The 17,737-nt window shown below is 44.2% G+C and overlaps 1 protein-coding gene across 2 annotated transcripts in view; it reads right to left on the bottom strand.

Moving 5' to 3' along the window:
* The window catches only part of LOC115153313 (spectrin beta chain, non-erythrocytic 1), a 115,688-nt gene that overhangs the window by 68,095 nt on the left and 29,856 nt on the right, over positions 1 to 17,737 (bottom strand). Inside the window, exon 1 of one of the 2 annotated variants that reach the window (XM_029698633.1) lies at positions 7,382 to 7,973. In XM_029698633.1, the coding sequence (XP_029554493.1) occupies positions 7,382 to 7,586 (205 nt within the window). In that variant the 5' untranslated portion in view covers positions 7,587 to 7,973. Of the gene's footprint in view, positions 1 to 7,381; positions 7,974 to 16,391; positions 16,610 to 17,737 lie in introns of those variants that run through there. The other variant, XM_029698634.1, reaches the window with a different exon arrangement.

Below are 17,737 nucleotides of genomic sequence, written 5' to 3' on the forward strand. Positions count from 1 at the left end.
CCCTCTAAATGTAGGCCACGTTGTTTCACTTATAAATCTGTAATTTCTCAACTTCCTGCTCAGTGCAAGGTGCACACCCAATACCTGCGAGAGAGGGAGAGAGCGGTTGAAGGACGAACAAGGAGGAAAATGGCTGCCACAGTGTCAGTGCCCTTTCTTATGGGCCCACACATAATAGCTGGCACACTGTGTCGAACAGACAGGCACCTCAACAGTACCCTAATTTACTGAACAGGGACATAAAAACACCCACCAAAAAAATAAAAAGGCAGAAAACATTTTCCTATCGGGTTATGTCAAGGCTGGTCGAGCAGTATGTTTCCCTTCATTGTATTAGTACAGAGCCAAGGGGAGAGTTACAGAGAGAGAGCTACAGCTGTGTGGCCTCACAAGGGAGATATCTTTCATGTTAGTTTATTACTCAAGTCATACACTCGGAAACCCAGTTGAAAAATGAAACTGTATGATGTGTTTCCTGTATAATCTTCCATAACCACATCTGTGAATGTGAACTTTGTTCATAATTTTTGCAGCCTTTTTACAGAGATGACTATTCACTCACTCATTCAGAGAAGAACCTACAGTTACAGATATGATTATCTGAGAGCACAAAGAGTATACGATTTGCTTAAGTGCATACATTACTGTCCATTTTTGTATCTAAAGCTACAAGTAACTGCCAAAATAAATTAAACACTTGAGTAAATGAGGAATACAACGTATATTGAAAGCAGGTGCCTCCACACAGGTGTGGTTCTTGAGACAATTAAGTAATTAACATCCCATAAGAGGTGAGGTCATGAATAAAAATGCTCAGTTGCCCATTATTGTGGCTACCATGGCTAGAAGAGATCTCAGTGACTTTGAAAGAGGGGTCTCAAAGGAGCATAGGGAGTTTAAAGGGTGTGTGTGTGTGTGTGTGTTTGTCTCAGTCACCAGATCTCAACCCAATTGAACACTTATAGGAGATTCTAGACCGTCGCATGAGACAGTGTTTTCTACCACAATCAACAAAATACCAAATTATGTAATTTCTCGTGGAAGAATGGTGTCGCATCTCACCAATAGAGTTCCAGACCCTTGTAGAATCTATGCCAAGGCGCATTGAAGCTGTTCTGGTGGCCCAACGCCCTATTAAGACACTTTATATTGGGGTTTCCATTATTTTGGCAGTGACCTGTATGTGTTTGATCAAACAGTCACACAGAAGACTGTATACTAGGTAGTCGCTAAGAGTAAGACAAGCCTTCTGATGTCGTAAAATAAAATTAAACATGATGCTGTTCACAGGGAATCCGGCGCAATCCTCAGTGTGATAATAAATACTATGCGCAATGAATTAATCAAACTTCAAAATATTTAAACTGCTACATAATAGCTCAGACATGTCAACTTTTTCCATTCTTGTGTTTTAAGAAGCTCTGAAATCCTGCAATCATGTGGAACATGAGCTGTTCAGGAGATATTGGAGCTGTTATTCTGTTTAACGAATCAGCCTTGGTGTAGTGAGGAAATGGCAGGCAGAGTCAACCACAGCGGAGTCATGAAGTCATACGGAGAGTAGGAGGGAGAGGAGAGGTGCAAGGCACATGCTAGTCATTCTCTCTGTTGCTTTAGGCATAGAGAAGAAACTCCAAAGCAAACAAATTCACTGAGCGTTAAAGAGAAGCTTTCAGTCCTCATCTCAACCTCTTTAGGAAGGACCAAGAGGCTTTTAAGACCTGATCTATATCACCTTTTACAGTGAACAAAAACAGTGTATATATATATATATATATATATATATATATATATATATATATATATATATAGTTCAGTCTGCTGCTTTGGATATTACATTAGGACGATAGGTTTCACATATTGGAACTGGAGCTCATTCTGACTTACAACCTAATGGACTTCCACTAAAAAGGGCCACTCCATTTCTTGGCAGTATTATTGATAATAAACATAACCCAGGTATGAAATGAAGTCTTACAAGAAACCATGTTTCCCCTTTATACAGAGGCCAAGGCTGTGATATAAGGGTTGGTGTGTAGGTGCTATTGTAGGAGGGGTAGTGCTCACAAGCCTGGAGATAGAAAAGCTCATTATATCAAACATCTGTCTTTAATAAGACAAGGGGAAGAAGAGATGGGGAGAGAGAGAGATGGGGGAGAGAGAGATGGGGGAGAGAGAGAGGGAGAGAGAGAGAGGGGGAAAGGGTGGGGTAGATAGAGGGGGGAAGGTTGGTGATATGCTTCGAAAACAAGAAGCTTTCTGAGACCCTCTTATGTCAGACACACATGCAACTGACGCTCTCTCTCTTCCAGCCACACCCTGTAGCGTATTGGGGAGACATGCGGACAGACAAAGACAGACCAGCCTGGTTGGCTTTAGCCAAACTCTGTTCACTCTCGCATGACTGTTATGAAGACTAACACAAACAGGGCTTTGGGACATTTGACCTGGATCGTATAACATATCTAAACTCACATTCCCAACGCATCCGGACCCAAATCCCATGCTTCCGTGCCTTTCACCAGGGTGGAATGTGGGCTCACGCCCCAGTACTTACCATGACGTTCCCTGTACTGATAGTGTGGATGCCTTGCCTACACATGTACCAAGACTCAACACTACTAAATTTGTTTATTTTCTTCACAAAACTAAACGCCAAGGTTCTTGATACAGAAGGTCATGTTGAGACAAACCTCTTCTATGGCTGTAACAAAGCTGCCTTTGCCTACCAGGGCTACTCAGCTGATCAGCCTGCCTCGCTCTGCTCTGCTGGAGTAGAGGTTTACCCTTGACTGGCCAACTGTTGCGATCTGAAAGAGGTGCCCTGCACATGTAGCAACATTTCAGTTGATTGGTGAAGCTGACCTTTGTTTTGAAGGAAGAAAATAAAACAGTCTGTTTGTTCTCTGACCGCCCTGTAAGAGAACAGGCAAGCCCAGCGTGTACCTGCTATTCATCTCCTGGCAATGCTTTATCTTAACAAATGCTGACCACTTTCAGTGTTTTACTGTAAAATCTTCTTGTTAGCAGAATGAACAAGAAAATGTAACACACAATGTACCGTTGCAAGTTCATTTACATTTCACAATGCCAAATTGAATGTAGTATTGGTGGAAATAACCAAAGAAACTCTTAAGTTAAGCAAAGACACAGAGTTCATTTTGAAACCTCAGAGAGAGTGTGAGAATTTACACAGGTCTGAAAACCAGCACGTTTAAACTGGGAACCGGGACACCCTACTGTCCATACACATCCGCTCCAAAACACACTCCGGGCCAAGCAGGCCTTTCACAACCAATTACATTTGACAATACTGATACTATCCCAATCTGGGCCATCCAATGAGCTTGGCTTCTTTTCTGCTGCCTGGGTCGTTTTCCCTCTTGATAGCTGGATGAAAGAGGCTGCCTGTCATCTCAGCATTCCCAGTCTCTGTCACTCCACTCCCATTCATAACAGTCTGGGCCACACTGCATTGGCCTGGAGTTGATAGGCTGATACAACCTCCTTTGTCAGAGGGATCCGGAGGCCCCTGATGGGTTTTAGGGGGTTCCATGCAGCGTGGCTCAAGGGGTGTAAAGTCAGTTTCCTACAAGGCAGACATGGCCTATCACTCATTTCAACCATTGTGTCACCCTGTGGACTTTCTCCAATCAGATAGTTGTGAATTGGAGCCAAGAGCGGAACAGAGGCAATGTTTCCCCTATATGCATTTAGCTAAATTGTGGCCACCACTGCAAAAAAATGTAATACATTTTTTTTTAAATCGGGATGGTAAAACATTTTCAGCGTAAACTTAAACCACTAAAACTAGATATAAAGGATGTCGAAAATATAATGGAGCAACAGTCACCAAAAATAAAGACTGAGAATCTAAAAGTCCAAAAATGACATGGCATGGGGCTCCCACTGATTTTGTTATAATGTTTGAGTCACTCAGATAACATAAGAACATGGCATAAGCCATGGCAAAATGTGTAGAATTGCAGGAAATTAGCTTTGAAATTGCAATTCTCATCTTGACTTCATTACATTTTTTTTTAAATAATTGTAGGAAACTAGCTTTAAAACTGTAAAATGTTCTCCCCCCCATGTCAAAATGTGTTGAATTGCAGGACATTAGCTTTGAAACTGCATTTTTTTTCTCAGCCCCAAGACAAAATGTGTACAATTGCAGGAAACTAGCTTTAAAATAGCTCAAGTTTGTCTCTGCGGACAAGAGGAGGGAGTCCAAAACTGCACCATTGGCCATCCAAAACTACACAGGTAGGCTACATTTATCTGATACCTATACCTAAACTAAACATGTTGGCCTGTACTGTGTAGCTATGGCAACCTGAACATGTAGGCCTGCACACTGTAGCTACGCTAACCTGAACCTGATGACCTGAACTGTGTGGTTATGTCTCCATCACACCCATATGGTGAGATTATGTTTGATATCCATACAGCCCTTTAGAGCATTTTATGTCTTTCTTCCCTCCCAGAAGACATCACTATCCACACTAACCTTCTCTGCTGCCAAGGTCTGTCATTTCCCCTAGTGCCAGTAAGACTTCTGAGGTCATGTGATAGATAGAAAGATGAGGTAAGAATTCAATGCGAACATCAGCAGCATAGTGTTTTTCTTTTTACCACATGTGATTTTCTTCTACCTCATGTTTGCTAACCAGGGCCTCCATCATCGCTGTAATGGTCTAGGTTATTTATGGATGTGCTGGTGGCCATTTTTAAATGAAGTTATAAGAGTGCCAAAGACTGGAGTCCTACTATTCTCTGACCAATCAATCATTCTAAGGCCGGTGGGAGGCCAGACACAAGGACTGCCCATTTCATCAGGTTGGTATAGTCTCCCCCTCTTTCCCTCTAGCTCTTTCTCTGGCCCTCCTTAACCTTCAGCACAGCTCCAGGAAACGCAAGATTTACACTTTCCACCGAGCTCATGTTACACCATCTCGAGTCCAGGGAGCATAAAGAACTGAGTCACTATGGCCTCCCAGACATTCCAACCCTACACATCTACCCAGATGGACATATAATGTAGTGTGAAGTCTGAAGACATACTACCACCTGTGAAAGATGTACTACCACAAGTTAAACACACGTCACTTGACAGATATTCTGTTTTTCATTATAGTATCATTGCGGCACAAATCAAAAACACATTCAGCCAGACTTGGAACCAAGAGCCTCCTTTTCCCTCTGCAACTATTCGATACACAGTACAATCAACGCAGCACAACAGGTATGGTTTTCCACTGAGTCATTGATTGAATTGCACTGGGAATGCAGCAATGACTGGCCCTTTCATAAAGATGCCAACTTCCTTCCTCTTTCACCCTGTCTATTTTAGAAGAGTTGTTTATTCATTCATCATGGCCCCTCCAGCACACAGGGGCAGTGCAGGAAGAGTCTGTCAGTGGTCTTACCAGGCTGATAAGTGTCTTGCACCAAGCAACAGTTAGGCGCTAGAGCTGACCCATAGCCAAATGGACTGGCCTCAGAAACCAGACCCAAAACAATAAAGATTGGAATTGTCTGTGAATTTATCGGTGCCTTCATGTCCAGTACTAAACACCAAAGTGGGTGCACACAGAGAGCTTATCATAAGCTAGTGTTCTCCATGCTGGACCCAGACAGAAATATGTAGCTGAATGGGACAATAGTTCATTGGGTCAGCACCTTTCTCTGGCACACTTCTCTGTACAGAGAAAGCTAATGCAGAAGACCAATAAGCGACAGCCCAATCTGCCACGTTTCAACACTACATTATCTCAGCGATGCCACAATACTTGGGCGGTATCCCTCCCTGTCCCATGTGTCTGTGTGGAAGTGCTGTGCTGTCAGGGCTGCAGTGATTCATATTAAATCAGGGGAGACTCAGTCTCACAGTGACATTGGCTCGTAACAAATTACTCGTCACATGCTTCGTAAACAACAGGTGAACTGTTTACGGACGCTTCCCAACAATGCAGAGAGAAAAATAGAGAAATAAGAGAAAAATAGTAACATGAGGAATAAACACACAATGAGTAACGATAACAGAGACTCCTCTGGAGTCATGGGTTCCACAGGGTGTCTGAAGAGGTTCAGAGGCCTCTGACACTAGCCTGCTAATGAAACCACAGAGGAGACTGCCAGGAAGACGTATCATCATTCACTAATACCTCATCTCAAAGATATTTCATTATGCAAGCTAATAAAGTACCTCAATATCATAAGTCAACACACTCATTCATTCCTGGCGCCTGCGATGATGTACCTGTCTGTGTGTACACGTACTGTATAATGCTGTTTGCATGAGATTGTGTGCCCCCTGCTTCAACCCAGCCCTCGTGCTCCAGTTGTGACCTCCTTGTATTTCACAGCTCTGAGCACAAGACAACAACCAACCCCCACAGGATCCCAGTCAACAAACAGCATCTTGCCCACAGAAATAACAGATGTCAACAAATGATCGGAGGCCATACAAGGCTTTGCTTGTAACGTAGAGTGAGACGTGACTTCTGTCTCAGCTAAGATGGGGAGTCGTGTTTGTTCTTTAGGTTTTACCCATGAGAAAGGGAACGAGAGCAGCACTGACAGACCCAAACATACACACATCTCAATGAGCAGGCAGGGCTGTGGAATGCAGGCAGACTGCACGGGACAGAGAGGGGCTCAAGTGCTCTTCCCGCTGTTCAGAGCATGCTCAGTGGAGCGTGCTCCATCACAGCCCTCTTTCATCCTCTAATGTGCTGCGAAACAAGACAACGTGAGACTCCTCCTGTCTGGTTAACAACTCCACAACACACCGTCTAACAAGGAGCAATGCCAGGGCTCTCCTCCTCTAGCACCATGCTGCTTACAAAGCAACACAGGAGAACACCGCCCCTCCCACTTGTCTTCTCCTGCTATTGTCGTCTTGAAACAGCCAGTCAGCTGCAGCCATGCTGTCTGGTCTGAAAGGTACATTTTAAAATGTCTCTTTCCTTTTACCCCGTCGTCTCCCTAAAAAGGTGTCTCTCTACACGTGTAGCTGATATCCAGTCTTCCTCTTTTCCCACCCTGCACTACCTCATCAATATTTCATTAGGTGATGGATGGCGTCTGTCATTGCCTCATAATCCCCCAGCCCTCTCCCTCGTAGGAATTAGAGGATGCTGCGACCCTCTCCTATCACTGACAGACAATGCAAAACAAAAACGGGAAAGAACTTACATCCCCAGGCATCCTGAGATTCACAACTGCTTCCCGACACCATGAAATCACATGTCTTTATGAACCGGATACTACAGACACTTCCCGATTGTCAGCTATCATCCGCTAGCTTTAGCGTGCATAGCAACGCTGGTAAACAAAGCCCTGAGCTCTGCTCTGCCTTCCTCCCTACTTATCTTACCTTGCAGCTGCTTAAAACGGCCCTCGAGTTGGTTGTAGTTGAAGGCAGCCTGTTTAGCAGAGTAGCCCGGATCAGGGCCGGGGCTGGAGGCAAGAGAGGGGCCAGGCCCAGAGGAAGGGGACAGGGGCCCTGGGGAGTGGGACCCTGGAAAGATAGGCCCTGGGGACAAGGGGCCAGGCATGCTGGTCGCCCTCTGTAGCTCCATCAGTCCAGTAGAAAATAAAGGGCTGGAGAGAAGGGTTCGCTGGTCCCCCTCCTTCTAAAAAAGAATGTCCAGTGGTGGTCCCTGTAAGAGGTTAGCTGGGAGAGTCCCTCTCTGGGTGATGGTGCAGCAGTTAGCCCCGAGGTGAAACGCTGGCTCAGCACCGCAGCATCATACTCGTCTCAGTCTTCTGTCCTCCCCTCCTCTATCATCCCCCCATCTTCACACAGCACAAGCAGCTTGCTGACACTAACACGCACAGTGAGAACGATAATGTGCTGCGTTCCAATATGGTAAAAGCCACAGGGAGAGAGAGAGTGAGAGAGAGAGAGAGAGAGTGAGAGAGAGGGAAGTAGAGAAAGCACGCTGGACTCTGTACTCCTGCAATGAGCGGAGGGCTGCTCAAACACTGCACACCTTTTACAAACCTTATGGAGGGGGAGGGGGGGAGGAGCCAGCAACCTGGAATTCCTTCAGCAGCCACTCACAGTCCTTGTGTTCAGTGGTGATGTCACAGCCTCATTACCAAAAAGGGGAGTGGGAGGGAGGAGCAGATGGGAGTGGTGGGCTGTACCAAATGGAAATGGAAAGGGGGAGGGGGAGACTTGGCCATGACCTTCTCCATTTCTAAGTACATTTGTTATTTTAAGAGACAAAACATCCCCTAATATTTCACTGATGCGTAGACATGCTCATGCAAACAAAAAATGAACTTCCTGACTGTGTTTTACCAGCACGTCCTGTTAGAGTTCACTGCTAGCCCCCCCACCCTCACCGCTTCACATTAGTGTGTGGGCCTGACAAAAATGCACTGGCTTTTGAATGGCCAGACAAAGCCAGAAGAATAAGGAGCTCTCATAGTGAGCTCTGTGTAATAATATCCTAGACAGTGAACCAGACCCAAAGTGCAGGCAAGTCTCCCCAGTCTTCTCTCCTTTCCTCTCCTCTTCATTATTTAGCCATGTAGTCCACCCGACCCACCGCTTGAAGCAAGGGGTTATTATATATTCACAGAGCACAAAATAAGCCTTTTATTGATCAGAAAAACAATGAATCCCCATTTACTCAGTTTTTCCTGACAAGAAAGCACTCTTAAACATTTACAGTAGTTAGACAAGTCCAACAGCACAATATTATCTGAAAACCCTTTGCCGGAAAGCCCCCGTTTTACACCATTTCAAAGCTGGTCTTTCTTACATTCCAGGCATTTTATGGTATGGAATTTCTTCACTAGCTTTAAATGGAAGGCATGGCTTTTAGGGGATAAAAGGTTTCTACTTCCCAAACCCCATGTGAATTCAACCCCGCTGGGCCCATTACTCCTGGCAACGTATTTATACTGTAACATATCTTAACATTGCTGTGTGTTTTCACAGGGCAGTCAGTCTAATGTGATTATACGCACCGAAAACCATTCCAGGTTTGGGCCGAGCCAGCCTGGCATAGCATGGCGGTGGAGGCGCTTCCAGATTAGGTTTTATATACAAACCCTTTGAAAGTTGGGTGAGTGAGGTATCTCTGTGAGGTATCTCTGTGAGGTATCTCTGTGAGGTATCTCTGTGCTGTAGAGAATGAGTGTGGAAGGTAAATGCACGGTGATAGCTGAATGAGCAAGGTAAACATGAGCAGTGAAAGGGGGCTGTTTATAGTAGTCAATAGTGAAGTGAAAAAACCTGAATGTCTGAAGGGAAAAGAGTATGGACCAAATGAAAAACTCCATATGAACTGCCCCAATTTCCTGTATGGTCGGAGCACAAATCACAAGGCCTCCTCGTGAATCCCTTCTGGAGCTCCTCTTCTGAATAGTGTGTTTGAGTGGAACATTCAGTTCAAAAAACATCCCTCTCCTCTCCACTGTTTAACTTAAATACTCCCTCACTTAAATAGCAGAACCCTCATCTGAAACGGTTTCTATTTTATCTAATTAACGCATGCAAAAGCAATATCTCACTACTTACAACCATTTCCCATGAGGATGTTGCAAATGCTTTTCACAAAGAAGGTCCTGTGGTTTAAGATTCACGGTGGGGGGGGGGGACCATGTGGTCTTAGTCATAACCCACCAACCAGGAGAGAGAAGCAGTGAAATATCACTTGACAGCCACTCTCTCTGGCATGTGCTACACGACAGACATGCCTCTCCAGCCATTGTACTGTAATCCACAAGGACAAAAGGGGAAACAATGGCGTACAAGCTGCGACAAAAGAAACTCATTATGCTTCATTAAAGATGCCACAAAGTCAATCAACCAATGTGTTACTCGATAAGAGCCTTCCAATTGCTTTTCTGATAACTAAATGCTGCCTTAAAGATGGTACACCAGAGACCTGCTAAGGCACAGACTCAAAAATACAGGCACTCTACATAATCTAGATTAGAAGCTACATGGGGACAGCCATGAGACAGCTATGACAGGTGGAGGTGGTACGAAGCCAGTGGGTTGCTAAAAAACCTGGCCCTGCTTGCACAGCCTTCACTGGGCTCCACAGTAATGCGTTAAGGACACAAACTTGTAAAGCCATCGTGGAGAATTTCACAAGAGCACTCCGTTTCATCCCTGTCGAATGAGAATTACATTGTTATGAGTTCAGCTCCTGCCAGAGAGACTGATGAACATCTTTACTGAGCCAGAGTCCACTCCACACACACGATACACCCCCCCCCCCCCTCCCCCCCAGACCTGGGGAGTCTGTCTGGGTCGGTGGCTTCCTGTTTTAATGTGTAAATGTTGGAATGCAGAGAATGTGAGGAGCAGGGGGGCTTGGGGTGGATGTTCCGCAGCATAAAGACTCTTTAAGATGGGAGGAGAGGAGGCTGCCATGGCTAGTTTTATTTATTTACACGTCTCGGCTGAGCCGGCTTTTCAGAATGTGGCGATTGCTTTTAAGAGCTCCTCAACTCCACAGCCATTCCTGTGACCTCCGCACTGGTTATTCCTGGACCTTCCAGGGTCAAGCAGAGCAACGTTTACCAGAAACACAGCAGGGATACTGCCAAGGTTATAAACAGGTCAATACACACAAATTGAAAGGGTGTAAAAAAAACACACAAACACTCTTACTGGAAACCAGCATCCCGCAGTGCAGACTGTCTTAGCAAATGCAGGGGGTTCTTCATGACATTATTTACCATCGCAGACAGACATTCACACACAAACCTCTTGGCTGTTGGGCGTATTCTCATACTGTACGCTACTGTACATACCATATCCTAACTTGGGATTAGCTCCAAACTGAATATGTACTGTTAGCCATACATACACACTCCCTCGCTCCTTCCTTCAGTGTAAGGAGATACAGATCAGTGCAGTTAGCCCCAAGTGGTTTTAGAGTTGCCTACCTATCATATGCACACTGTGGAGGTGAAACACACCAGGCCTTACGCACTGTTCAGGAGAAAACTAGCCTGTGCCTCAGGAAGGGGCATCAGTTTACACCATAGACTTGATTGGTTTACACAGATTCTTTAGTTTGATCAAACACAGGACCTGGCACCTCCTAAGTCATTCTGTATCCTTGAACAGCATGGTTTAGTGTGGTGGCGGGGTGCATTATGTAATGTATTTATTTATTTATTTATTTAACTAGGCAGGTCAGTTAAGACCAAGTTCTTATTTTACAATGACGGCCTACCCCGGCCAAACCCTCCCCTAACCTGGACGACGCTGGGCCAACCGGGCCCTGCCCTACACTGTACAGCTAACCTTGACTGGAACTGTTAGGCAACATTTTGAGAGGTGATTCTGAATTGAATATTTTACAGTATGGATAGTTACAATTATCCTAAATAATGCCTATAAATACATGTTTCACCACAATGGTGAGCTCTTCACAACTAACAATGTGAGAAAATGGCAATATTCCATATTAAACTGCTGACGTAGGCATAACCACACTGCTTGGCTCCCTAACTGATGATGAACGCCTCTGAAAAAAGGGGCATGCATGTGTGAGTGATGTAAGCGCAGTCACCTCCATTAAGTGACGCCAGAGGAGCAGAATTCCATCGCCACTGCAGCGTTAAACTCACATCTGGCCAACGCTAAGAGGGAGGGAGAGAGTGAACGAAAGAGAGAAAAAAGCAAGAGAGGGTAGGGCGGAGAGAAAGGGTTTGTACTGCACAAACATCAGGTCAGTATAGAGATAGATTACATGAATGCATGAATGGTGCAGTAATCAATGAAATCAGATCGGATTCATTCGAAAATAGGGGAAAGTAATAATACCACGCTACATGATAACCGGTGATACACGAACAATATACCTCAGACCTAACAATACAAATGATGCTATATACAGTATTTAAGCAATAAGGCCCCAGGGGGTGTGGTATATTTAAGCAATAAGGCCCAAGAGCGTGTGGTATATGGCCAATATACCACAGCTAAGTGCTGTTATTATGCACGACAGCCGTGCTATATTGGCCATATACCACAAACCCGAGGTGCCTTATTGCTGTTATAAACTGGTTACCAACGTAATTAGAGCATTAAAAATAAATGTTTTGCCATACCCGTGGTATACCACGGCTGTCAGCCAATCAGCATTTCAGAGCTCGAACCACCCAGTTTATAATGGCCAATATACCATTTCTAAGGGCTGTTCTTATGCACAACCCAGAGCGGAGTGCCTGGATACAGCCTTTAGTCGTGGTATAATGGCCATATACAACAAACCCCAGAGATTCCTTATTGGTATTATAAACTGGTTACTAGTAGTGGGCACCAATATCGATAATTCTTTATGATATCAATATCGTTTGATATCGATATGACTGAGGCATGTCGTGATATCGTTTAATACTTATTTTACCCGCTTTCTACACTCTTTTGTAAAAAAAAGCATCGCATCGGCATTTGCTGCCGCACTCGGCGGATAGCTAGCAAAGCAAAGACATAGCATGGGTTCACCAATGAGACCAGCTCACTAACTTTAATACAACAAAAAGGTTGTCAAAATAGGCAAGACAATAAATACTTTGGTCCACATTGTATTTCATGTTTCATATTCTGTAGTAAACAGCGGCTTTGAGAGTCATGATCACTTACAGTGATGACGCAAAAAATTACTAGGTATCCCCCTTACCCCGTCACTGTCCATTTCTTGTTTTTAAACGATGAGAGAAGTGCTACACCTGGTGGAGAGAGATTGTAAGACAGAAATAGTTGCTTTATGCGTGCTGTACGTTACAGCATGACACGTCACGATGTAACGGAGGGTCCGTTTTTTTCTACTTTTCTCCAATACTATAGAGCCATTAGCATGTCGATCAACGCTTGAATAGAAACGTAGTTCACACCCCAGATTTTGAAGTCAACACAGTCGCTACAGTCCCATTAGTTTTCTTTGCAGCCTCGTTTGAATGTCGCGGTTGCACACATTTGTACGGAATGGGGTGAATTTACGTTAGCTAACGTTAGGTGACTAGCCCACAAATCAGTGGTGGAACTCACCCGACAAAATAGCCAGTTAGCACTTGGTAAAACATATGGATATTTGTACCATACATACTTTAAACTACACATAATGCAAATAATATAACTGCCAAGTAAAAATCTCACTTTTAAAAGATCATATTCTTTTAACTCATATCCAAAGAAATTTGTTGACTCGTTCTATACTGGTACATGGCCAAAGCATTAATTGGAGAAAAATATAATAAAAAAAAAAACAACTCAAACTTGTATCTCAAACAGAACAATAAAAAAAATGTTCTATTTCCTCATAAAACATGATGTCATCTCGCTAAGGATGACGACCTGGCCAACCAGCGGCCTAGAGAAGGATGAGCTGGCCAAATCAGTGGTCTACCAGCTCAACTCTCTCCTACAGATCAAATTTTTTGCTAATCGGACAAAGACGGAATGGGCACAAAATGTATAGCTAGAAATGTAGCTCCAGATTTGGTATAGAGGTATAGCTAAATTAGTTTACTCCAATTTAGGTCTAGCAAGCTAGCCAGTCAGTTTGATGTTCAAATTTGGAGCAGTTCGAGCTCTCATCACATGACAACAACTATGGTGGCTCATAAGGAACTGAAACCCCGTTACGATGTGATATAATTATTATTTTTAAATATATGATATTGATATGAAAAAAAATGCAACTGATTAGGCTTGGGCGGAATACTGTATATTCCATAAACCGGGGTATTTTGAAATACCCACGGTATGATTTTCCACCCACCCCAAAAAAACGTATTCACAAAAATGTAATTGAGCCAGTCACATGTCATATTTGTTTACAAAGAGCACACAGAGCAAGCAAACTGAAGTTTAATGATGTGACAATCCACTGTTGAGCAGCGCAAGAGAGGTGATCAAGTTACACTGGAAATTCACTACTATTGTTTGCGATAACAGCATTGAGTCTTCTTGGGTATGACCCTACAAGCTTGGCACACCTGTATTTGGGGAGTTTCTTTCATTGTTCTCTGCAGATCCTCTCAAGCTCTGTCAAGTTGGATGGGGAGCATTACTGCACAGCTATTTTCAGGTCTCTCCAGAGATGTTTGATCGGGTTCAAGTGTGGGCTCTGGTTGGGCCACTCAAGGACATTTGGAGACTTGTCCCGAAGCCACTCCTGCATTGTCTTGGCTGTGTGCTTAGGGTCGTTGTCCTGTTGGAAGGTGAACCTTTGTCCCAGTCTGAGGTCCTGAACACTCTGGAGCAGGCTTTCACGAAAGATCGCTCTGTACTTTGCTCCGTTAATCTTTGCCTTGATCCTGACTAGTCTCCCAGTCACTGCCGCTGAAAAACATCCCCACAGCATGATGCTGCCATCACCATGCTTCATAGTAGGGATGGTGCCAGGTTTCCTCCAGATGTGATGCTTGGCATTGAGGCCAAAGCGTTCAATCTTTGTTTCATCAGACCAGAAAATGTTGTTTCTCATGGTTTGAGAGTCTTTAGGTGCCTTTTGGCAAACTCCAAGTGGGCGGTCATGTGCCTTTTACTGAGGAGTGGCTTCCGTCTGGCCACTCTACCATAAAGGCGTGATTGGTGGAGTGTTGCAGAGATGGTTGTACTTCTGGAAGGTTCTCCTATCTCCACAGAGGAACTCTGTCAGAGTGACCATCGGGTTCTTGGTCACCTCCCTGACCAAGGCCCTTCTCCCCCCCAATACTTAGTTTGGCCGGGCGGTCAGCTCTAGGAAGGGTCTTAGAGGTTCCAAAAGTCTTCCATTTAAGAATGATGGAGGCCACTGTGTTCCTGGGGACTTTCAATGCTGCATAAATGTTTTGGTACCCTTCCACAGATCTGTGCCTCGACACAATCCCGTCTCGGAGCACTACAGACAATTCCTTTGACATCATGGCTTGGTTTTTGCTCTGACATCTGTGGGACCTTACATAGACAGGTGTGTGTGCGCGCCTTTCCAAATCATGTCCAATCAATTGAATTTACCACATGTGGACTCCAATCAAGTTGTAGAAACACCTCAAGGATTATCAATAGAAACAGGATGCACCTGAGCTCAATTTTGAGTCTCATAGCAAAGGGGCTGAATACTTGCAAAATTGTCTAAAAACCTGTTTTCGCTTTGTCACTATGGGTATTGCGTGTAGATTGCTTCAGATGTAATGCAACAAAATGTGTAAAAAGTCAAGGGGTTTTAATATTTTCCGAAGGCACTGTACATAGTCTACAAAAAGCAACTCAGACAGTCACACAAGCTACTCTATGGGGATAAGAGAAAAGCAGGATTTACAATACATATGGCCCAATAACAAGAATACAGCCATTATCATGAATGAAAGACCAAATAACTGAAAGTCAAAGAGCCGGAGAAGCCATGTTGTGGTGCTGTAGTCCCCAACAACTCCTGCATATTTAAGAGGCAGGTGAATTATTTAGTTAAGTGGAACACTAGCATAGTAGCCTAGAAACCAGTGAACTATGGAGCCCAAAAACAGGCCTACAGCTACGATTACAGCACAAACACAGTGCCACCACAAATACTACTGGGGGTAAAAGGGGAACACCTCAGCAGGGACACATTCTGTACTGTAGGGGGGTACAGTAGGTGGTCTCTTTTCGTTGTCTGGGTGAGCCCAAATACCGCATTGTATTAAGATGTAAGAAGGGCATTATGGAACAACAACAGTGCCACATAGACCCTAGGACATTCTAGCTACAATGCTTCATCTTAAAAGGAGGCAGTAACAGCCTGTGTGTGTATACGTTTTCTACAATAACACAGGGCTTTGGCCACTTACTGTACGTTAGTATATTTATTTTCTGTACAACATAGATTACCTGCCCCCAGAGTTAATCCTCATTTTCCATAATTAATTATTCCTCGTTAACGACTATTCTTTAACTCTGTGTCCACTAATCCCCTGTTAATCTTCACAGAAGTACCTTATGCGGTCCAGAGACAGTGGACACACCCACCTCAATGACATTAAAGCCTAATGATCCCAATTAACAAGCAATACAGCTTAATCCTATGTAGCACAGAAACTTAATTTGATTAGATCAAGAGAGTAGCTGGAGAGTTCAATTGGTTCAATGGAAGCCAAAGGATAGCCTGAATCCAGCCTGACCCCATGATGAAGTATACATCACTGTGACATTTGTAACCCATTTATGCAATAGAAGAAGCTTGTGCTGTGTCAGTTGGGGCCAGAGTTGGCCCCTAGTGTTTAGTTAGTCTATGACCAGACAGTCGGGTTGGAGCAGGGGACAAAGTTGTTTGCGTATCCACTGTAGATGCTTGAACTGTGCTGGAAAGGACAATGTAATACAGTATATCCATGTGTAAGATGGTCCTCAGACCCAGTAGTGTTGTAGTTCTGGTGCCTACCTGCCAAGGCCTTGATGCGGGAGCGTTCAAACAGCCTGGCCGAGCTGTTTTCGTTGTCCCACTCGTCAGCATCCCAGCGGTTGTTGACAATGTCGCTGGTGTACTGCTGCTGCTGCTGCTGCTGCTGGATCTCCATGTGGTCGTAATCGGCGGCTACAGATGTCATCCTGACCTTTCAACTGTCACACTGCCACACATCGGCCACTTCTCCTGAAGCCCTGTGGACACAGAGGAGATGATGTGTTTAGGGAAATGATCAGGCGTATGATGATTTTACATAATCAACCAAGGGTGTGTTAAATCAAGCAAATGTACATAGATTCTCCAACTACATCCTGACATTAGTCTTTAATCTCAAAGCCCTAATCTTCAATGATTATATTGTACTGGTTGTAGAGATTCTGACCAAATTAGAAGTAAGTTGTCTCCCCCTAATGTCGCAGACAGCTTGTGTGAATTTGTAAAGCTTGTTTACAGTACCACCTCCTGGTGATAAAATGTAACTACTCCAACACATAGAAGACAGCTGAATTCTACATCTGTTGGCAGTAACTGTGAGTCTCCATTACATGATGACTACACCGGCCACACGAGTGTCCGCATGCACCATGGCGTGTCCTCATGCACCATCGCGTGCATGTTGACTTTGTCCATCCACACCAGGCCCCCAGGGTCCGGTCTGGAGCGTGAAGTCAAACTCTGGTGTTCTACTGCATAGCAACCTAGCGGTGCCAAAAGCCATGGTCTGTCCTAAAAAGCCTATGTAAATACGATCACCAGAGCGGCCAAAAATAATAATTATTGATGGCTGTTTTGGGCTCTAAAATTAGTTTATTATGATCAAGTACGATCCCCGTGGTCAATTATTTTAAAGTTAGCTACAAATCGAGACATTTAATTAAACAGTGATCCATTCAGACCACTTAGTGGATTCGGCTGTTTCAGCCACACCCGTTGCTGACAGCTGTATAAAAATCGAGTACACAGCCATGAAATCTCCATAGACAAACATTGGCAGTGGTATGGCCTTACTGAAGAGCTGACTGACTTTCAACGTGGCATAGTCATAGGATGCCACCTTTCCAACAAGTCAGTTCGTAATATTTCTGCCCTGCTAGAGCTGCCCCAGTCAACTGTAAGCTTGTGCATGCAATGTGGCCGCAAAGGTTTGCATATTAGGCTCATTAAACTCAAGGTTGCTCTCAAAGCACCTATAAAACAAAGTTAGACAAAAGAGTCTAACAGAACACAATCTGGCCAACAACACTATTGTAGGACACAGCACACACAGGATTTTCTAAACTATGCTGGTAAACTTGAAATATTCCTCAGCAACATTTCATACA

Source organism: Salmo trutta, chromosome 18 (genome assembly GCF_901001165.1).
Source record: "Salmo trutta chromosome 18, fSalTru1.1, whole genome shotgun sequence".
In the NCBI taxonomy this organism is placed as follows: Eukaryota; Metazoa; Chordata; class Actinopteri; order Salmoniformes; family Salmonidae; genus Salmo; species Salmo trutta.